Raw genomic sequence first — 21,807 nt, 5'->3', positions numbered from 1 at the left:
TTCGTTTGTGCTGTGCTGAGGAAAGAAAGTCATACACATCTGGGATTGCATGAGGGTGAGTAAATGATAAGAGAATTTTCATTTTTGGGTGAACTATCCCTTTAAGAGCAAAGCATTTCAGGAATCAATACAGTCTATCCATACAGTCCAGTCATATCCATAATTAATCAATCAATCAACAAAATGGTTAAATCATGTTAGCCTGAGCCTTTAAAGCACAACATCTTATATACCCAGGTTTAGGAGACTCCAGCTGCTTCCCAGTGGGGTCTGAGTCACTCTTCTCTTTAGGAGGCTCGGCCAGTGAACAGCCTTCCTCTGGCAGATCAGGAAAGAGGAACCTAAACACAATACACACATTAACATTCACGGTTCAACACAAACTAGATGGAAGTACATTTAAGAACAGCCTTTTGTTGTCATTATGACACACACACCTGACAAGCTGGAAGATGCGACAGAGATAGGACTTGATCTCGTTGACGGCCTGGGGCAGTAATCGACGATTTGCTCCAACACCAACATACGTCATACGGTACACCGAAACCAACGTCTCCACCAGCCGACCCAGAGGATGCAGCGGGGTGTCACATGCCTGGGGTAAAACATCAGGGGTCAGTGATATGGTACAGACCAATCTTATCAGAAAACTGCTACAGCAGGGAGAAAACACTGGAAAGACTGAGACAATATAATGTTGGTAATCAAGGTGGTATTAGTATATTGACAGTGCATGGCCACAGACTCACCTTGACAAGGTACCGGCGGATTGTATGATACACCTCTAATGTAACAGGACCCACATGCTGCGGGATAAACTCAAGACTCTCCAGTGTTTTATGATGAGAGCGACTCAGCAACTCTGGACTAAAATACACACACACACACACATTTGTTTCACTATATTAGTGAGGGCATGTCATAGACTTCCTTTGATTTCATACCAGGCTAATTATATTTTTTCCCCCTAAACATAAACCTGTGCACATCAGGAGATTTTAAGCAAAACATTATGTGGTCGAAAAATGAGTCATGTTTACCAGTGCGGTTCAAGCTCAAAAGTCAGTTGTGTAGAGTTTTCACTACATCAGTGAGGCCATTTTTGACAAATCAGTGACTAGTGAGTGACAGAGCTTCTTTGCAGGGGTGTGTGTCCGTGTGCATGAGTGTTTTGGTGCACCTGTCTCTCTGCTGTCTCCTGTTAGCAGTGAGTGATATGGCGATGTTGTCCCATGCTATACTGGTTTGTCCCATTCCAGGAGAATCACAGCCCAGACTCTTCCAGCACTCAACAAACACAGCCTTCCACTTCTCCTCAGAGTGGACCGCTATCCTACCCAGCTTACTGCAATGAACACAATCACACACACACATCAGTCTGAGACAATGCCGCTTCAAGGGATAGTTAAAAAAAAACAATAACATTCTCATCATTTACTCAACCTCATGCCATCCCAGATGTGTAAGATTTTTAAAAGAATATCTCAGTACTGAAGGTCCATACAACGCAAGTGAATGGTAACCAACACTTTGAAGCTCCAAAAAGCACATAAAGGCAGCATAAAAATAATCCATAAGACTCCAGTGGTGAAATCCATGTCTTCAGAAGCTATATGATAGGTGTGCGTGAGAAACAGATCAACATTTAAGTCATTTTTTACTATAAATTCTCCTCCCTGCCCAGTAGGTGGCGATATCCACGAAGAATATGAATCACCAAAAACAAAAGAAGAATGTGAAAGTGAAATTGGAGATTGATAGTAAAAAAAAAAAAGGACTCAAATATTCATCTGCTGCTTCTTCAGAAGAAAGACAGTCATATACATCTGGGATGGCACAAGGTTAAGTAAATGTTGAGAGAACTTTCATTTTTGGGTGAACTATCCCTTTAATGTTTGAAGGCACTACACAGTTAAACACACACTCTTACATTGCATTAGGCTTGTCCTTGTCTGAGTCATAGAGGCTGGGTTTGTAGTAGGAACCGGAGATCTTTAGACCGGTTCCCCAAACCCCACTGAAAGAACCTTCAATGTAGTCTCCATTAGGCATCGTCAACACACCCTGTAGAAAGAGGTGCCAACTGACTGTGAGATCATTTAATCTGTGTTAAATGTAGATGGACACGCATGTTAAAAGTCGGTGAGGGTGTTTGTGAGCGTTTTAAGCCACCTTTCCACTTAAAGTCCAGTCCTCTGAAAACTCCCCTTCAAATGTGGTGTCATCTTCAGAGAGTAAAACACCAGTGCCCTTGGTGAGGAAAACAGACAATAACAAAATAGAAATCAAATTTAAAGTGAAATACCATCTTATTTCAGGCATAACAAATGCTTACGGTTTGGGTTAGGGTTACTATAGACTATAGTAATTATATTTAGTTGTATCTGAAAACAACAGAAATCAATGGGAGGTTCCTAGCTTCCTAGCCTAGCCTTTCAAACAAATGTGTGTGTGTGTGTGAGTGAATCTCACCATCATCTTGTTGTTACTGAAAGCACCTTCATAGTAAAGGCCAAACTGTGTAACAACAACTCCATTCCCCTGACGCTGATCATCCAGCCACATACCCATGTATTTCTCCCCTCTGACACAAAACACACAAAAGTTACTCATGTGTAAGAGCGTGTTTAATATGTTGGTAGCACTTTACAATAAGGTTCCATTTATTTACATTAGCTAACAACATTAGTTAACATGAACAATGAACAATACTTAAGCATTTATTAATCTTAGTTAATGTTAATTTCAACATATAGTAATACATTTTTTAAATCAAAAGTTGTATTTGTTATCATTAGTTAATGCACTATGAACTAACATGAATTAACAATGAACAACTGTATTTTTATGAACTAACATTAACAAAGACTAATAAATGCTGTAAATACTGTATGTTTAATGCATTTAAACTATACTGTGCCTTCCATTTAAGGCCAATAGCATACCTGGTGATGTCATCAAAAATGCCATAGCCAGATTTCTTGTCGTATTGCCACTGGCCAATGAAGACACTGAGAGAGGTGGAGTTCAGTTTCCCACTACTCAACATCCCATGACCGTGACGCAAGTTATCTTGAAACAAGCCCTCGTACACTTCACCGGAGGCGTACCTGAACACAAACACACCCGCATGAGAATACAAACTGTATTTTTTTCCATATCTGAAAGTGAAAGTTAAAGTGGAGATTTAGAGTAAAAAAAGGACTTAAATATTGTTCTGTTTCTCACCCACACCTACTATATCGCTTCTGAAGATATGGATTAAAACACTGGAGTCGTATGGATTACTTTTATGATGACTTTATATGCTTTTTGAGCTTCAAAATTTTGGCACCCATTCACTTGCATTGTATCGACCTACGGAGCTGAAATATTCTTTCAAAAATCTTCATTTGTGTTCTGCTGAAGAAAGAAAGTTGTACACATCTGGGATGGCATGAGGGTGAGTAAATGGTGAAAGAATTTCATTTTTGGGTGAACTATCCCTTTAAGGGCAAAAGTGTTGTGGTAGCAATGATGGCAAAACTGTAATGATTCGTAATTTTGATAGATAGACAAATTGATAGATATTAATATTTATATTGGTTTATGTTTATTTCACGTTTTGTTAAGATTAGCATCGTTTTTAATGTGCAATAATTTTTATTTCTTATAATGGATTTTCACAGTTCATAGTGGGTCTGGGATATGGCTAAAACAGTAAAATCAGTCAATAAAAGGCATTTGAAAAGTACCAAAAATAAATGATAAAGGGATGTTAAAAAGTTTTCCCAAATCAGTTTTAATCATGTAACAAAAAGCAAAAAGTTTAAATTTGTTTGTTTGAATAAAAATCAACCCCTTGGACATAAAATTGCCCGAAGATTATTTAACAGCAAAATACGCAGAGACTCACTTGAACGTTCCAAAGCCATGCATCTTGCCATCTTTCCATTGCCCTTGGTAATGATCACAGCTGTTCAGGTTTTTGTTTGGTACCACGTACTCTCCAATACTACAGAGAAAAAAAAAAAAAACAAAAATTGGCTGAAATGTTGCCTATTACAGAAATTAAGGAGTCAGAAATCAATAAAATTGACTAATTTATAATCCGCAGGACAATTTAGCCACTAACCCATCTTCAAGGCCGTTCTTGAATGTCCCTGTATACATTCTTCCATCCGGCCATTTGACCACGCCCCTAAAACACAGACATAGCCAATCACTATCTTCCCCTTTCTAAGATGAGTTCCAAACTCCCACAATTTCCCCTCTCATGGCCTACCGCCCATGGGGTTTTCCCAAGACCCATCGTCCCTCGTACGTGGCCTCCTTGAGCCGACTCTCTTTGTAGAACGTGTACGATGCCGTGCGTGAAATAGGTGGGTCTGCTCTCTGCGTCAACCCTGTGGAAGGAGGTATCCCATCATGCCCCAGTCCACTAAGCGCCTGCTCCACCGCCTGGTTTATAGAACGAAGCCACTTTGCCTGGAATCATTGGAAGTGGGACATAATTGTTTAACTGAAAATACAGCTACACAGTTTATAATAAATCTAAAAAAAGAAAGGGTACACAGCGCACATTGGTTGTGCTCAGAATGGAATACTAACTAATAACTAACTGAATACAGGTCATGCCTCATCAATTGCATGTTTAACTTTGTGCGTGCCATTCAGTTATTTAGCTTTCTTTTTTTTTTTTAAATCAGATTTGAACAAAATGTCAATATTTGGCAGTTTCTTCAAATAATATGTCAAGAAAGGAAATGGAAGGTCAAGTCAAACACATAGCATTGTTGAGTACAATATTACACAAAGTGTGTTATTTTGCATACTACTGCCCATTTTGGCAAATATACTGGGTCATACAGGTATTCTATGCATACAGAAAATGTGCATACGATGCACAGTATGCACTCTATAAACTGCATATACTGTACAGTAAGAGTAGTAAGGTAGTAGGCTATTCCAAACAGTCACAAATTATGAAGATTGTGGCCTGGTCTACCTTTTCAGCTGGTGAGGAGGCCATCAGAGTGAAGCTCTCCTCTGGTGATGTCACCTTTAAACCATACCTGCAAAGAACAACACACATTAACACACAAAAAAACAACCAGCATCGGGTAAGTTACTCAAAAAAGTAATAGACTAGAAATTCCTAATTACTTCTCGACAATTGTAATCAGATTACTTTTGTAAAAAAATACTTTCGAAAAAGTAATCATATTACTAATTACTTTACTTTTAAGTTACTTTCTCAAACACTTTTCACAAAAGGTTTGTTTTTTCATGCAACAAATTCAAAATAATGTCTATATTTCCACCTTGTTCACTGTCGTCGCTGAAGCGCAAACAGACGTACATATAGGGCTGTCACGATTATGAAATTTGGCTGACGATTAACTGTCAAACAATTAATTGCGATTATGACGATGTCTGTTTTAGGGCTATGATGGTTATATTTCTTAAGGTGCATGTGTGCTTCATACCCATAACTAAGTAATTTTTACATATTTAACTTCAAATATATAAATTAAATAATAAAATAAGGATATATGATTTCCTTATTTTCCTTCCGAGGGCTTTAAAAACTTAAGAATGTCATGAAAAAAAATAATGTTTTAAATAGCAAAAGATTTCTAAATACTTAAAATATGTCTTTAGTTTTGGTCAATTTTAAATTTGCACTGTTGTTTTTGGAACCTGTACATTTTATATAATTATAATTATTATTATTATTTATTTATTTTTCTCCCCTTTTCTCCCCAATTTGGAATGCCCAATTCCCAATGCGCTCTAAGTCCTCGTGGTGGTGTAGTGACTCGCCTCAATCCGGGTGGTGGAGGACGAATCTCAGTTGCCTCCGCATCTGAGACCGTCAATCCACACATCTTATCACGTGGCTTGTTGAGCACGTTACCGTGGAGACGTAGAACGTGTGGAGGCTTCACGCTATTCTCCGCGGCATCCACACACAACTCACCACACGCCGAGAGCGAGAACCACATTATATCGACCACAAGGAGGTTACCCCATGTGACTCTACCCTCCCAATACTCATAGAGGGGAGTGTTGAAACGTGTCTGCCAAGTCAGGATCTGATGACAACAGATGCCAGTGTTTTTTAAAACGTTTTTTTATACAATTTGAAGCAGGGGAATGAGTTGTAGTAAATGTAAAATAAACCTTTTTCTCCGTTTTTTACTAGCTTGCAATGATTCAGTGCATGTTTTTTGAAAAGCTGTTTTATATGCGTCATCAAACCACTTCTGTGTGTAACCGCGCTGTGGAAATTTCTGTCGCATTATCTTATTCTGTCGTATTTTCCATATAATCATTATCTGAATGATACAAATGTCTTATTCTAAAAAATTGACTTTTTGGCAGACCCTCTTTAAAGGAACAGGGTGTAAGCTTGAAGCAAGGAGTGAATTTCTGTTTGTCTCCTTCGTATACAGTAAAGACGCTGGCTATCACCCCTGAAGTTCACTAGTTTGCTAGTTCGAAACCCAGGGCGTGCTGAGTGACTCCAGCCAGGTCTCCTAAGCAACCAAATTGGCCTGGTTGCTAGGGAGGGTAGAGTCACATGGGGTAACCTCCTTGTGATCGCTATAATGTGGTTCATTCTCGGTTGGGCACCTGGTGATAAGATGCACGGGTTGCCAGTCTCAGATGCAGAAGCAACTGAGATTCGTCCTCCACCACCCGGATTGAGGCGAGTCACTACGCCACCACGAGGACTTAAAGCGCATTGGGAATCGGGCATTCCAAATTGGGGAGAAAAAAAAAAAGGTGACAAAATCTCTAAATGATATTTATGTGCATCTTAATTCACAATTGCTCCACCTTTGTCAGCAGGTTTAATAACAATATCTGAATCTTTATTTAACTCCGACAAAGCTTTTCTTTCATCAATAGACAAGTTTTGTGGTATTTGTCGAGAAGCGGTACAAGACTGCATAACATCTCGTTCAACAATCCGACAAAAGGTGTATATAGAATGATTAGAGACGTTGGGATAAAATGTGCTCTTGGGTATGAAAGGGGTAAGAGACTGAGACGCATTGGAAGAGACAGACTTAGAAAGAAATGGACGTAATTTCAGTTTTTGAAAACATTTATAGAAGTCCACTTGCAAACCAAAAACACTGACCCCACATGTAGGTACAAACGAAAGTCCTTTGGACAGAACAGAAATCTGATCTTCAGAGAGTTCTTTTTAAGGGCAAAAAATGTCAAAGATCTTTTGGTTCATGCCCGTTTTAAAAAAACGAGCCCACATCTAACCTGACTGTGTTAAGCCCTATTCCAAATGGCAATTATAGATGTGGCAATTGTGCCCAATGTAATAATACCTACACAACAAATCATTTCTGCCATCCCTGCACAGGGAAACGGTTCTCCATCTCTGATGTCATTCCATGTACCTCGACACATGTGGTTTATTTAATACTTTCTCGTTGCGGGATGGGGTATGTGGGAAAAACGTCTAGACAACTTAAACAACGCATCAGTGCAAATAAAAGTTCCATTAGATGAAAGGATATGAATTATCCAGATGCGGATCATGATGTTTCAACTTTACGATTCATTGGGATTGAAAGGTAAAGGTGCCACCTAGAGATGGATATATAGACATATACTACAGAGATGTGAGGTCTTTTGGATTTACTCTCTCCAAATGTTAGCTCCAGTGAGTCTTAATGATGAGCTTCCTTTTAATGTTATGCTGTGATGAAATTGAGATGTGTTTTGTACACAAAATTATCTGCAAATTTATACTACGCAGTGAAAATGTAATTTTGATATGTTTTGTAAACTAATGTATGTGCAATCTTGATGATGAATTGTTGGATTAAGGGGATTATACTGTATAGCCTTCTTTATTAGTTTTGATTTTGGATTAGGGTTTTCGATTTAACGCGTTAATTCAGTGCGATTATATTTTAAAAAAATGCGTTAAAAAAATAACGCAAGTAATCATGTCCCCGAATATTCCTTCCATCTGAGCAATTCAAGCTTGAAGTACCACCTGTTTTCTCCAGGGGGCAGTAAGCGAAACTTCAGCTGTTTGGGCAATGCGGTTATACAGAGAACAAACCACACTCACCGACAGCAGACAGCACAAGATGAGAACACTTTCTTGCATTCAAACACAGCTTGAAGGAGCGCAAATACGAACGCAGGGATCTCAAGACGTGCAAGAAGCTTCAAACTATGTTTAACTTGACACAGCTACCTAAAAACGGTATGTTTATGATGCGACGCAAACGAGACGCTCCAAAAGCGTCTGACACAGGTGTGCATTGACGCGTCCTTAGAAGAGACCTCATAATAAATCTATCTCGGACTGATTGACGAATTTAATTACAAAATGGATTGTGTGAACTGTAGGCCAATTATAGGCAGATGACTGTAACACAGTTCAATGGAAAGGAGGCGGCGAGAACCGGCTTAAAAATATAAATTATATTTTAATAATAAACACAAACGCACAAAGGTGTCGGGCAGCTGCCCGTAACTCTCTCTCTCTGTTGCACTGCCGTCTCCGGTCGCCTTTATCCCTCTCGGGCTTAATCAGCCTAATTAGGGGCCAGGTGTGTGGAATCACGGCCTGGCCCCGCCCTCCGCCCTGCCACAACGACATAAGTTCAATAATATGGAAATAAACATATATTGCACACAAAAGTCACTTTTTGAATTGTCTTTTTGGAAACACTTTACAATAAGTTTCTATTTGTTAATATAAGTTAATGCATTAGGTATCATGAACAAACAGTTAACAACATATTATTTACAGCATTTATTAATCTTTGTTAATGTTAGTTTATAAAAATACAATTGTTGATTATAAGTTCATGTAAGTTCATTGTGCATTAATTAATGTTAACAAATACAACTTCTGATTTGAGAAATGTATTAGTATATGTTGAAATTAACATGAATTAAGATTAATAAAAGCTGTAAATGTATTGCGCATTGTTAGTTCATGTTCACTAATGTTATTAACTAATTTTAACAAATGGAACCTTATTGTAAAGTGTTATCGTCTTTTTTAATACTTTACACATGTGCCACAATGATGTAATGCATTTTAATTATCTACATTTGTATTATTTTTAATATATATTTTTATTTATAATGACTTAAATATAACTATTTATAAGTATTTAATCATTATTTATTGAATTATTGTTATTTGAGGGGCTTTCTAAGCAAATATTTATATATGTGAGCAATTGCGGTAAATTTGATTAGTTAATCAGCATACCATGTAATTAATTTGATTACAAATTTTAACAGATTGACAGCCCTACTTTGGATAGTTATTGTTTTCATGAATTTGTTGTTTCCTGATGTCGATTTGATATGGTCTTGGTATGATTTTCAGAGGTTACATCTGTTTGGAATGTCCACTAGGTGGTGTATTCCTCTCTTTTGTCTTTCTAATTAAATAAAGGGATAGGTTGTCACACTTTTGCTGATTGTCATTGGCTATGACGGTTTTTGTAATTGATCTTGAATGGCTACTCCATACTTTAAATACGCATGTGATACACTCTTTTTCAAATACCTGATGAAGGTTGCATGACTGAAATGTTGTATTAATTCATTAAATTGTTTATTCGCAAGCAACAGCAGTGTGTGGGATTTCATTTCTTGTTTATTTATCTCAGTTGTTTTTCCTACGCACCTGCTGATAATTTATCAGGTGTGTGGTTGTTTTTTCTTCTTTTTTGTACATATTGTTTTTTAATGAAACTTTAAATTACATTTTTTAATATATTTTTATTATATTTCAATCATATAATGTTATATATTGTATTATATTACATTATGCAATTGTTAAACATTTCTGTCCTAATTTCTTCACATTCACATGTTATTTTAATGATTAAACCCACAAGCCCTTATTTCTCATGAAGCAAAACCTTTGAGATTTTGTTTCATCATTTCATCACTTCACAGAAATAGAGTAAATGTGGGTCTCCTCCTCTGTGTCACTGAGTGTCATAAACACTGTATGTATGAACTCACAATGACCAGAAATGTTTGCCATTACACGATCATTTTAAGTGAAACCGGAGCGCTTTGTTTATATTTGTTAGTTTATATTTTCGTGGGAGTTTGGTTCGAGCCTCTGCTGACGGCGCACGCATCAGAGTGCTTGAAAAGCGCATCACGTGCTCTTCCAGACAGGAGCTGCTCTGGTTGACATCTGCAGTGCGGCTCAGTAACACTCGGAATTCAACTGAATGACACATAAATGTGCCGTTTTTGGCATTTATATGCTTAAAATTCCCTTATTTGTGCATTAAAATGTGATTAGAATTTTAAGTGCACAATAACTGTGATCAGATGAGTATTTCATAATCGCGACAGGTCTACACCTGAGCATATGAACATGAAAATATATTTGAAATGTATTATACAGAAATAATATTGTAGAAATATGTGTAACCCAAGTAATGTACTTAATTGAACATTAGTAATTGTAATCCGATTACAAGAATTTAAAATGTAATGTGTTAGACTACTTTAATTATAAGTAATTAGATTACAGTAACTAATTACTTTGTAATCAGATTACACCCAAAACTGCAAACAACAAAGACACTTTGTAAGTAAACAAAGCAAATAAACATGATTCGCACACTCACAGGCCAGTGTTTTCCTCAGAAATAGGCTCCACCCACAGCGTAGCCAATGGGAAGACGTGATGAGTGGAAAACTGGGAGGGGTTAAAAAAGTAATGCAACTAATGCCAGAACAATTTGCAGACAATAAATGCACTGGGTCATATATGATTCTGCTCTACAGTTGTGATAAAATAATCTCATTTCCTGCATTTGAATTTGATTCACCATGCTCCCAGTAAGTAGCACAATCATTTTATCTAGTGAAACAAGGTTTTAAAATGAGGTACTGTAGGTCAGTAATGTCACGTAACTGCAAGTTCATAATCAGGGACACATTCACACACAATAAAGAGGACAGGGGTATCTGGGAATATTGGGAGGAAAATAAGGGATGAACATCTCAAATATTCACTGTACATTCACTAAGACAAGAACCAGTACTGTTCAACATAAAACCATCTAGCACAACATGCCCCCTACTACAATCAGATACAGGTATATTTATGCACGGTGCTTTTAAAATTATTTTAAACGGGGTTTGCAAGCAGGAAGCCTTGGAATGTACCCAGACAGATATACTGTCATCTTACTATGGTGTCGTACCACACTAGAAAAGGACATTTTAGACAAGGGAGCACTAAAAGGAATGAAAAAACAAAAATTCTTTCTTATGTGGAACACAAAAGGAGATCTTTTAATGAATATTACACCCCGAATATGATACATGGGCTACATGGACAACTTTTATGATTCTTTTGTGTCCTTATTTAAGCTTTAAAGGTGCAATATGTAAAAATGTTCATGTAATATTTGCCATTGTGTGAACGGCTTGTAACGCAACTTAAAAAATTAGCCCTTCCCGGACTTCCTAGGTTGCCTATTAAAGCCTGCAGACTGATTTTCATGCGAGGGGAGCAGGTCGCTTTTGCCGGGAAAATCCAAAGTATGTGACGTTTATGCTCACTCCCGAGAGCCTTGCCTCAGTGCTTCTCTTCCGCTATTCAACAGCGACGACAAACTGCAACACTAGGTAACGTTATCTTAGAGATGGAATCCAGCAAACGTCCGGCTCCCAGCACAACACCGACTCCTACACAAACTCAGAGTAAGCCAAAAAAAAAAAAAAAAAAAAAAATTTACTGAATCCCGTCTGGCTAAGTGGAACGTGATCGTGGTTGAGCGAAAACTAAAGCGAACATCGGCAGGGCATTTGATTCCTGGGGGGACCTTCGTTTGGTTTTGGGGATCAGAACAGACCCTGAATTGGGGTTCTTCTTATTGGACAGGTAAGCTTACATAACTGCAAAGCATGTGAAATATAGTGCCTTAAGGACTGATTGATTATGTAGCTGTATGTGTGTGTCAGTATGCTATGTTGGCTGATAAGTAGTTTTAGTTTAGTCTCAAAGTTTGTAGTAAAAGAATCATAACTGTGTAATTGTAATTATGCTACCTCATCTGTCAGCACGATGCCAGTGAATCACGTTCAGTCTCTTTGTACGTTACGTCATTGTTTTGGTCGATGCTCGTTCGCGTCCCTATGGAGTGTGTGCACGAGTGCGAGCACGAGCAACAGGTAGCTGCTGCAGTTCACTTAATGGCCACAGGTGTCATTAATAACAAGGGTTTCTGAATCTTACATACTGCACCTTTAAAGTGAGTCACTACTGCCACTGTATTGCAAAGACACCAGGGGAACATCATTAAAACTGCTTTAAAGGGATGGTTCACCCAGAAATTGACATTATTTACTCACCCTCATGCAATCCCAGATGTGTATGACTTTTTTCTTCTGCAGAACACAAAGAAAGATATTTTAAAAGAATATCTCATCTCTGTAGGTCCATTCAATGCAAGTGAATGGTGACCAGAATTTTGAAGGTCTAAAAAGGACATAAAGGCAGCATAAAAGTAATCCATACGACTCCAGTGGTTAAATCTATGCCTTCAGAAGCGATATGATAGGGTGAGAAACAGATCAATATTTAAGTCCTTTTTTTATATAAATCTCCACTTTCACATTCTTCTTCTTTTGTTTTTGGCGATAAGCATTCTTCGTGCATATCGCCACCTATTGGGCAGGGAGGAGAATTTCAAGTAAAAAAGGACTTAAATATTGATATTTTTCACCCAGATCTATCATATAGTTTCAGAATGGATTTAACCATTGGAAATGTATGGATTACGTTTATGCTGCCTTTATGTCCTTTTTCATAATTTTTGGCCACCATTCACTTGCATTAAATGGACCTACAGAGCTGAGATATTTTTCTAAAAATCTTTGTTTGTGTTCAACAGAAGAAAGTCATAGACATCTGGGATGGCATGAGAGTGAGTAAATGATGAGAGAATTTTCATTTTTGGGTGAACTATCCCTTTAATTTTCCACATAAGAAAGAAAGTCATATGGATTTGGAACAACATGGGGGTGAGTAAATTATAAAATAATTTTTATTTGTGGATGAATTTTTCCTTTAACAAAGGCATTGGGAAGATGCATGGGGCCAAACACTACAGCTGTAAGGTGCATCCTTGGTTACTGGGGGCAGTATGCTACAGAGGAAACACTTTATTTGTACAGCCCATACTTACAAGACTCTTATAGGGGACCATGCCCTACCAAAACAAAGATAAACATAACTAAAACATTAGACTTTGGAAACAGATTGTTTGTTTGACCAAATGCCCAGATGGCAAAAAAGAAAAAAAGAAGTGAAAGTATTGTTTGAGAAAAGACAGAAAAAGCAGAAATTAAGATGAAATAGTGGTGATTTAAACATATGTATAAGGACTGCAACAAACCTGTGCATGGACGAGCGCATCGTTAAAGAGGATGAACCAGTTGACAGAAAAACGCCCTGCGTTCTGAAGACTCAAAGCTTTATTACTGCTTTCACAGATCAGCCGACGAGACGGCTTCCGGAGGGAGTCCTGAAAAGAGATGAGAGCTTGTGAATTCAGACCAAGTTTTAAAGAAATAGTTCACCTAAAAAAAATAAGTATTATTTTAATTTGCCATTCAGCTATTATTCAGTGATAATACTGAATTATACGTGTTGTATGATGAGCAGACCCAAATTTAAACCGTTATTGACTGATAATCTTACCCTCTGCCATAGCGCTTAAATCTCATTTGTGATTGCATTTCTAAAAAAATTGCTGTGTTGCAATAAGTCACGTGACACATGAGAACTGATTCCATTTGGAGATGTGAAACCTACTGCAATGGGTCTAAAAACTCAAAATTATCATCATATGGCTTTAGAAGACTCAGAATATAGAAGACAAGCCGTATGGAGTACTTTAATGCAGGGTTATTTAAATTTATTTTTTTTTGTCTTTTTGGAGCTTTACAGTATAATTCACCATCTGCTTCACCCATAATACTGAGCTGGAATGTATTTAGGGTGAGTAAGTGATGCCAACATTTTCATTTTTGGGTGAGCTATTCCTTTAATTAACAGAAAAACTTCATCCAAGTTCTCTCTCCTCAACAGGGAGAACATCTGGCTGTCTGGTGCGCATTAGACTGTCTGCCACCTGGCAGCTAAAGTGCCTGTGAGACCCTGAGAATGTGACTCACGGTCATCTTTCCAGGAAAGGTCTTCCAGAAGTGGAGTGTGTACTCTGCTTCCTTCCTCCTCCTCTTCAGATGAAGAGCCATTGACTCGTATTTGGAGCAGGCATCTTGAAGCTTCTGATAATCCACCGAGTGCTGTCACACAAATGAGAATGAGTGAAAATCGTACTTCTGACGTGTGTTCAGAATGGGGTGGGATTACATCATTCAATATTACCCAACATGTTGCCTTGGAAAGAAACCATTCATAAGATACAAAAATGACCCAAGTTCAGCCATGAAACTGGTGCATTAAAAAAGGCGCAAGCTGGTATGTTCTCTGAACTTGTTATCTGTTAGCCAATTGGCTCGTTCACATGTGACATGTTAAGCCAATCGGCTTGAATGGTGTAAGCTGATTGGTCCTTTGACATGTAATCAGGTAGCCAATCAACTTGTGACTCTCTGTGTAACATTTAAATTGCTGTTTTACAGATAAGCTGGTTTCACTACAGCACACAGTGAGAGTTTTTCTCTGAAACCCACCTCCACCCCAGCTCCACTGGTCTAGATTAGCTACATGGGGATTGTTTGTATATCTATTTCTGTAGCAGCATGCCCTATATGCTCAATGCCGCATGTCTTGCATATTAAAGTGTAAGACACTTTATAAAAAATAAAAAAACATTTTAAAAAAAGAGAAGCAGCGCAACTGTCAACATGTCTATCTAGTGCATGTTTACAAAGAAAAACAACTGAAAAACAGGGAGGACTAACAAAAAAAGTCATTAGATGTGAATGGCCCATAAGGCTGAATGCTCTTCATCATGGCCACCTTGTTTGACCAGCCGAATACAATTCACTTAATCTCTGTGATCAATCATGGATGAATATGCCTGAGAATAGGGCATTTCTGCAATGACATTGGTAAGCAAGGGCACTATGGTTTCCCCGATGCGGATAACATGGATGGATTCGTGGACTCCAGCCAAAAAATTGAATTAACTATAAAATGCGGAATGTCACGGTATTTGACATTATTTGAGAATAAAATGAATGTTTAAATGTACAATAGTTTGATTCTTAAAACGATCATAATAAAACAGATTTCACAGGGCCCTAGGAAGTGAAAACGTTTTGCTTCCACACCAATAGATGGCAGTATAAAGTTTAAGACTAATGTTTTAACCACCAAGAAAACAAAGAAAAAATGCACCTTGAAATACATCATGGTTTCATGCTGTAACTATAAAATCAGGAGAGTGAATCATTTTTATGTGAAGTGAAGCATGTAATGAGTACTTTTGTGTGTTACGACAATGCGGGTGATGAAATGAAGAAGTGTTACCACTTCTCCAGTGAGTGTTGGTGAGAGTGTGTACCTACCACTTCATAGCAGGTAGCCAGTTTGAGCAGCAGTCGTCCATATTCATGCAAGTGCATTAAGGGCAGGTAAAAGAGATGAGCCAGATTATCAGCTAAGGGCAAACCCTCTTCAGAGCACTCAGACAACCTCTGAACAACCTCCGCCCCCTTCCCAAACACATCGCTTTAAAAAGACGAGAGAGAGAGAGAGAGAGAGAGAGAGAGAGACAGATTCTTAATATAAATGTCATAATTTAATCTTAAATTCTGTTAGGTCAGCTTCCACAAAAAAATAAATAAAAATAAAATACTACTACTAATAATATTTTATACATATACATATATATACACAGGTGCATCTCAATAAATTCGAATGTCGTGGAAAAGTTCATTTATTTCAGTAATTCAACTCAAATTGTGAAACTCGTGTATTAAATAAATTCAATGCACACAGTCTGAAGTAGTTTAAGTCTTTGGTTCTTTTAATTGTGATGATTTTGGCTCACATTTAACAAAAACCCACCAATTCACTATCTCAAAAAATTAGAATATGGTGACATGCCAATCAGATAATCAACTCAAAACACCTGCAAAGGTTTCCTGAGCCTTCAAAATGGTCTCTCAGTTTGGTTCACTAGGCTACACAATCATGGGGAAGACTGCTGATCTGACAGTTGTCCAGAAGACAATCATTGACACCCTTCACAAGGAGGGTAAGCCACAAACATTCATTTGCAAAGAAGCTGGCTGTTCACAGAGTGCTGTATCCAAGCATGTTAACAGAAAGTTGAGTGGAAGGAAAAAGTGTGGAAGAAAAAGATGCACAACCAACCGAGAGAACCGCAGCCTTATGATTGTCGAGCAAAATCGATTCAAGAATTTGGGTGAACTGAATGGACTGAGGCTGGGGTCAAGGCATCAAGAGCCACCACACACAGACGTGTCAAGGAATTTGGCTACAGTTGTCGTATTCCTCTTGTTAAGCCACTCCTGAACCACAGACAACGTCAGAGGCGTCTTACCTGGGCTAAGGAGAAGAAGAACTGGACTGTTGCCCAGTGGTCCAAAGTCTTCTTTTCGGATGAGAGCAAGTTTTGTATTTCATTTGGAAACCAAGGTCCTAGAGTCTGGAGGAAGGGTGGAGAAGCTCATAGCCCAAGTTGCTTGAAGTCCAGTGTTAAGTTTCCACAGTCTGTGATGATTTGGGGTGCAATGTCATCTGCTGGTGTTGGTCCATTGTGTTTTTTGAAAACCAAAGTCACAGCACCCGTTTACCAAGAAATTTTGGAGCACTTCATGCTTCCTTCTGCTGACCAGCTTTTTAAAGATGCTGATTTCATTTTCCAGCAGGATTTGGCACCTGCCCACACTGCCAAAAGCACCAAAAGTTGGTTAAATGACCATGGTGTTGGTGTGCTTGACTGGCCAGTAAACTCACCAGACCTGAACCCCATAGAGAATCTATGGGGTATTGTCAAGAGGAAAATGAGAAACAAGAGACCAAAAAATGCAGATGAGCTGAAGGCCACTGTCAAAGAAACCTGGGCTTTCATACCACCTCAGCAGTGCCACAAACTGATCACCTCCATGCCATGCCGAATTGAGGCAGTAATTAAAGCAAAAGGAGCCCCTACCAAGTATTGAGTACATATACAGTAAATGAACATACTTTCCAGAAGGCCAACAATTCACTAAAAATGTTTTTTTTTATTGGTCTTATGATGTATTCTAATTTGTTGAGAGAGTGAATTGGTGGGTTTTTGTTAAATGTGAGCCAAAATCATCACAATTAAAAGAACCAAAGACATAAACTACTTCAGTCTGTGTGCATTGAATTTATTTAATACACAAGTTTCACAATTTGAGTTGAATTACTGAAATAAATGAACTTTTCCATGACATTCTAATTTATTGAGATGCACCTGTGTATATATATATATATATATATATATATATATATATGTATATATATATATATATATATATATATATATATATATCTATCTATCTATCTATCTATCTCCAATAGCACATCATTCCTTCGCAATTTTTCAAAAACTCACTTGCAAGGTTTGACAAGTGTCTGAAATCCCCCCATGACTATGAGATCACCAACTGCAGTACAGTACCTGTATAAAATAATAAGACAGAAAAACAATAGAAGTGAAGGAAATTACTACAGTGAAACTGAACTGACGTGGAGGGTTCTAACTGTATATCTGTAAAGCTTAAAGGGGCCACATTCTACACTTTTGCCATACTCCAAATTTACAGTGTAAGTCAAAGTTTAATCAAAAACAGCATTTTGCACCCTCTCTCTGTCCCTTAAAGGAATAGTTCTCCCAAAAATGAAACTTCTCTCATCATTTACTCACCCTCGTGCCATCCCAGATGTGTATAACTTTCTTTCTTCTGCCAGTGAATGGTGGCCAGAACTTTGAAGCTCCAAAAAGCACATAAAGGCAGCATGAAAGTAATCCATTCAACTCCAGTGATTAAATCAATATCTTCAGAAGCAATATAATAGGTGTGTGTGAGAAACAGATCAATATTTAAGTCCTTTTTTTTGCTATAAATTCTCCTCCCTGCCCAGCAGGTGGCGATATGCACGAAGAATGCGAATTGCCAAAACAAAAGAATAACAACTCTTAAGAGAGACGAGAGCACTTATGAGGACTGTTTGAAAGTGGCCATTTTCAGTAAAAAAAGGACTTAAATATTGATCTGTTTCTGAACCACACCTATCATATCGCTTCTGAAGACATAGATTAAACCACTGGATTCGTATGGATTACATTTATGCTGAATGTATGTGCAGTTTTTGAGCTTCTAAGTTCTGGTCACCATTCACTTGCATTGAATGGATCTACAGAGCTGAGATATTCTTCAAAAAAATCTTCGTTTGTGTTCTGTAGAAGGACAAAAATCATACACATCTGGGATGGCATGAGGTTGAGTAAATGATGAGAGCATTTTCATTTTTGGGTGAACAATTCCTTTAAAATTAGAAAGGCTGTTGATACTCGGTTATGATTGGCTAACCTTCTGGCTGAAGTTCTTTAGGGTGGGTCAAGTTGATGAATATTGGACAGGCATCTGTTAATGTGGACGGTTATACGTTAATGTGTTTGTGATGTTTAAGGGGTCGTTTACACCAAACACGGTTTTGCATCTATATGCTGTGTTTTTCAATTGTTGTCCAACATAAACATGCAATAATTCTTGCGCAAGAAGCACTGCTTTTTTTAGACGTCATGTCTAATAAAAAATGCATCTTGAAATACCTGTGTTATGTTCTATTCGTGGTGCTGCATCAAGCTTTATTAATACAAGTATGTATTCGGTGTGAACGGCCCCTTACAATGGACACTTCTAAATGAGCTGTTTTTGCAACTTAGTTTCAATAAATCGTCTGGGCAGACAAGGGTGGGAGCTTTGTGTTCACATTTGAGCATAAGTACATAGTAAGCTGAACTCTATTTCAAAAAGCAAGTTTAATCCTGTTTTCCATTATATGTCCTTTTTAATAAAGATGGGGTGAAGAAAAACAGCCAAGGCCACTTATTCCATCTGCTGAGGTCATCACTGAGGTAACCTCCACACTTCAGAATATTTAATTGCCTGTGTGTGTGCTGTATACTTGCTCTGAATAAGTGTCCAGGAACAGATGTGCATCGTCAAGAAGAGCAAGACCTCGGATATCACGCGAGCGCCGCAGGATAGAGCTCAATAAGGCAGAGTTTTGACCCGTTAGCTGAGACAGTCGACTCAATCGTCCAATCAGATTCTGCAGCAGCCCTGCAGTGGACTGACCGAGGGTGGAGCTTAAAGAGTCTAAAAGAAATAAGTGAATTTTTAGGACTAAAATCCCAAATAATCATTCAGTCTCACAAGATATTATTTATAGTTTGATTTCTACAAAAACCAAGGACAAGATTGTAAAGATTCTGAACATTTGGGGAGTTTTTCCTGATGTGGTGGTAATGCAAACAATATAATTTTAGTTGATATAAAGTTGGTCTTGCAATGCTAATGAAGATATACATTATTCTAAATGAGAATCAGATGGAAAGAAAATGTCCCTGTTTACACCTGGTCTTAACATCCATCTCAGGTGATGAAATATCAAAAGTGGTCATAGGAGGTGGTTTGAAACCTGCTGTTTACAATGATCTGTCTTGGCGGACCACTTTTAAACAGGTCACCCGAGACGGATGTTAAAGGGATAGTTCACTCAAAAATGAAAATTCTCTCATCATTTACTCACCCTCAGGCCATCCCAGATGTGTATGACTTTTTTTCTTCTGCAGAACACAAATGAAGGTTTTTAGAAGAATATCTCAGCTCAGTAGGTCCATATAATGCAAGTGAATAGTGACAAATCTTTGAAGCTCCACAAAGCACATAAAGGCAGCATAAAAGTAACCCACATGACTGCAGTGGTTCAATCCATGTATTCTGAAGTGATTAAATCGGTTTTGGGTGAAAACAGACAAAAATATAACCCCTTTTTTTCCACTACACGATCATGGTTTCAAGCTAGATTACACTTGTAGTGTTTGACGCATGCGCAAAGCGCTAGATGGCGCTAGGAAGTGTAATTGAGCTTGGCATTATAATCGCCAAGGAAACTGCTGATGTCAAGATTTATAGTGGAAAGGGAGTTATATTTTGGCCTGTTCTCACCCAAAACCGATTGGATTGCTTTAGAAGGCATTGATTTAGCCACTGGTGTCATATGGATTATTTTATGCTGCCTTTATGTGCTTTTTGGAGCTTCAAAGTTTTGTTCACCATTCACTTGTATCGCATGGACCTACAGAGCTGAGATATTCTTCTAAAAATCTTTGTTTGTGTTCTTCAGAAGAAAAAAAAAAAAAAAACACATCTGGGATGGCATGAGGGTGAGTAAATGATGAGAGAATTTAAATTCGAACTACTCCATTAAAAATGTAAACGGAGCCTATAAGACATCATTCATGGATTGTCATACAGCACATACCACACACTGTCATACCCAGTTTGAGCAGTGGTTGGAGCAGGAGTCTCTTGATATTGCTGAGTTTGCAGTAGTATTTTCTCTCTGTGGCCACCAGCTCATGCAGACTGGCAATAAAACCCATTACATTATGGTCCGCCAATGCCGCGCAAATCTGTCCACCCGCACACACACTGCTCACATAGCCCAGCTACCACACACACACACACACACACACACACACACACACACACACAGAATGAAGAGTCATACAAAGTCATGTCAATAACAGTATTACCACACCATCAATAGGCACAACTCAGAGTCAGAGATTAACAATAGTACACCATAATATAGAAAATAGTCTGGACAAGGAATGAGAAAAAAACCATCTGAAATGATTGCTCACATTCATACAAAAGGGGAGCAGCACAGGCTGCTGTGTGTACTCCCCTGTTTGCTCCTCTCCCATCTGCTCCACCTCCTCTTTCACCTGCTGCCCACTGTAGTACAGGATTGGCTGGATGCAATCTCCATCAGCCAATAGGAGAGTGTGCTGTTGCCCCGCCCCTATATCCCAGACACGAATCCCCTCTGACAGCTGCAAGAGGACAGAAGGGGACAAACAGAGTAAACTGTCAAACTGTGTTCAAGAGTGTACACTTTATACAAAGAGACTCACACTGCAGGTTGTGTTTTGTCAGCATTTTGAACCAAGCCATACTTGGGGACACATTGTTGAAAAATGTCCCTAGATATCAGGTGAATGTGACTAAGCCTTCTTTTGGGGATATGCTCAAAGGAAAAAGAGTTTTATGAAAAAGGTAAGTTAAATAATGTTTTTTTTTTTTTTTTCCTCTCTTTAAAAAAATGCTAAATGTTTTCTTTTAGGGTTACGGTGTGGGATTATTTAAAAGTTAAGCGAGTAATTTCTGTGCCACTAATGGCACCAAATGTAATTGCACAAAAAATGATTGTTTTCTAACAGGTTTCCTGAACACTCCCCCCATTTTCCAATTGGTCAGCCATACAGGTAGCCCCGCCCAAAACTCACACCATCGGTTCAGCTAGAAGTTGACTTCTAGAAGTCAGACCACTCAAACAAAAAGTGCAACGTTGAAAGCGCATTAAACTCAGATAGGTGCAGTGGTCATTTTTACACACTTTTTTTATTTTAGTAATAATTTTTGTCTTTTAATGAAAATGTCCTTGAAAATGAGCTAATATTTAATCATGTCATATTCATTCATTTTCGTCAATTTTACTCAGGCTTTAAATGGTATATA

The 21,807-nt window shown here is 38.1% G+C and overlaps 1 protein-coding gene across 3 annotated transcripts in view; it reads right to left on the bottom strand.

Moving 5' to 3' along the window:
- The window catches only part of LOC127448854 (alsin-like), a 52,299-nt gene that overhangs the window by 8,643 nt on the left and 21,849 nt on the right, over positions 1-21,807 (bottom strand). For 2 of the 3 annotated variants that reach the window (XM_051711712.1, XM_051711713.1), the window contains 20 exons: positions 20,931-21,122; positions 20,561-20,732; positions 19,188-19,377; positions 17,607-17,672; positions 15,565-15,727; positions 14,203-14,334; positions 13,422-13,550; positions 10,641-10,711; positions 4,988-5,054; positions 4,265-4,467; positions 4,115-4,180; positions 3,896-3,994; positions 2,946-3,110; positions 2,473-2,584; positions 2,173-2,250; positions 1,931-2,064; positions 1,181-1,345; positions 750-867; positions 438-595; positions 234-341 (listed from right to left, as the gene is read on the bottom strand). In XM_051711712.1, the coding sequence (XP_051567672.1) occupies positions 234-341; positions 438-595; positions 750-867; positions 1,181-1,345; positions 1,931-2,064; positions 2,173-2,250; positions 2,473-2,584; positions 2,946-3,110; positions 3,896-3,994; positions 4,115-4,180; positions 4,265-4,467; positions 4,988-5,054; positions 10,641-10,711; positions 13,422-13,550; positions 14,203-14,334; positions 15,565-15,727; positions 17,607-17,672; positions 19,188-19,377; positions 20,561-20,732; positions 20,931-21,122 (2,588 nt within the window). Of the gene's footprint in view, positions 1-233; positions 342-437; positions 596-749; positions 868-1,180; positions 1,346-1,930; positions 2,065-2,172; positions 2,251-2,472; positions 2,585-2,945; positions 3,111-3,895; positions 3,995-4,114; positions 4,181-4,264; positions 4,468-4,987; positions 5,055-10,640; positions 10,712-13,211; positions 13,236-13,421; positions 13,551-14,202; positions 14,335-15,564; positions 15,728-17,606; positions 17,673-19,187; positions 19,378-20,560; positions 20,733-20,930; positions 21,123-21,807 lie in introns of all 3 variants that reach the window. The other variant, XM_051711711.1, reaches the window with a different exon arrangement.

This window comes from Myxocyprinus asiaticus, chromosome 12, assembly GCF_019703515.2.
Source record: "Myxocyprinus asiaticus isolate MX2 ecotype Aquarium Trade chromosome 12, UBuf_Myxa_2, whole genome shotgun sequence".
Classification (NCBI taxonomy): Eukaryota; Metazoa; Chordata; class Actinopteri; order Cypriniformes; family Catostomidae; genus Myxocyprinus; species Myxocyprinus asiaticus.
Note: the sequence above shows the minus strand (reverse complement) of the source record. Positions and strands in the feature narration are given on the sequence as shown.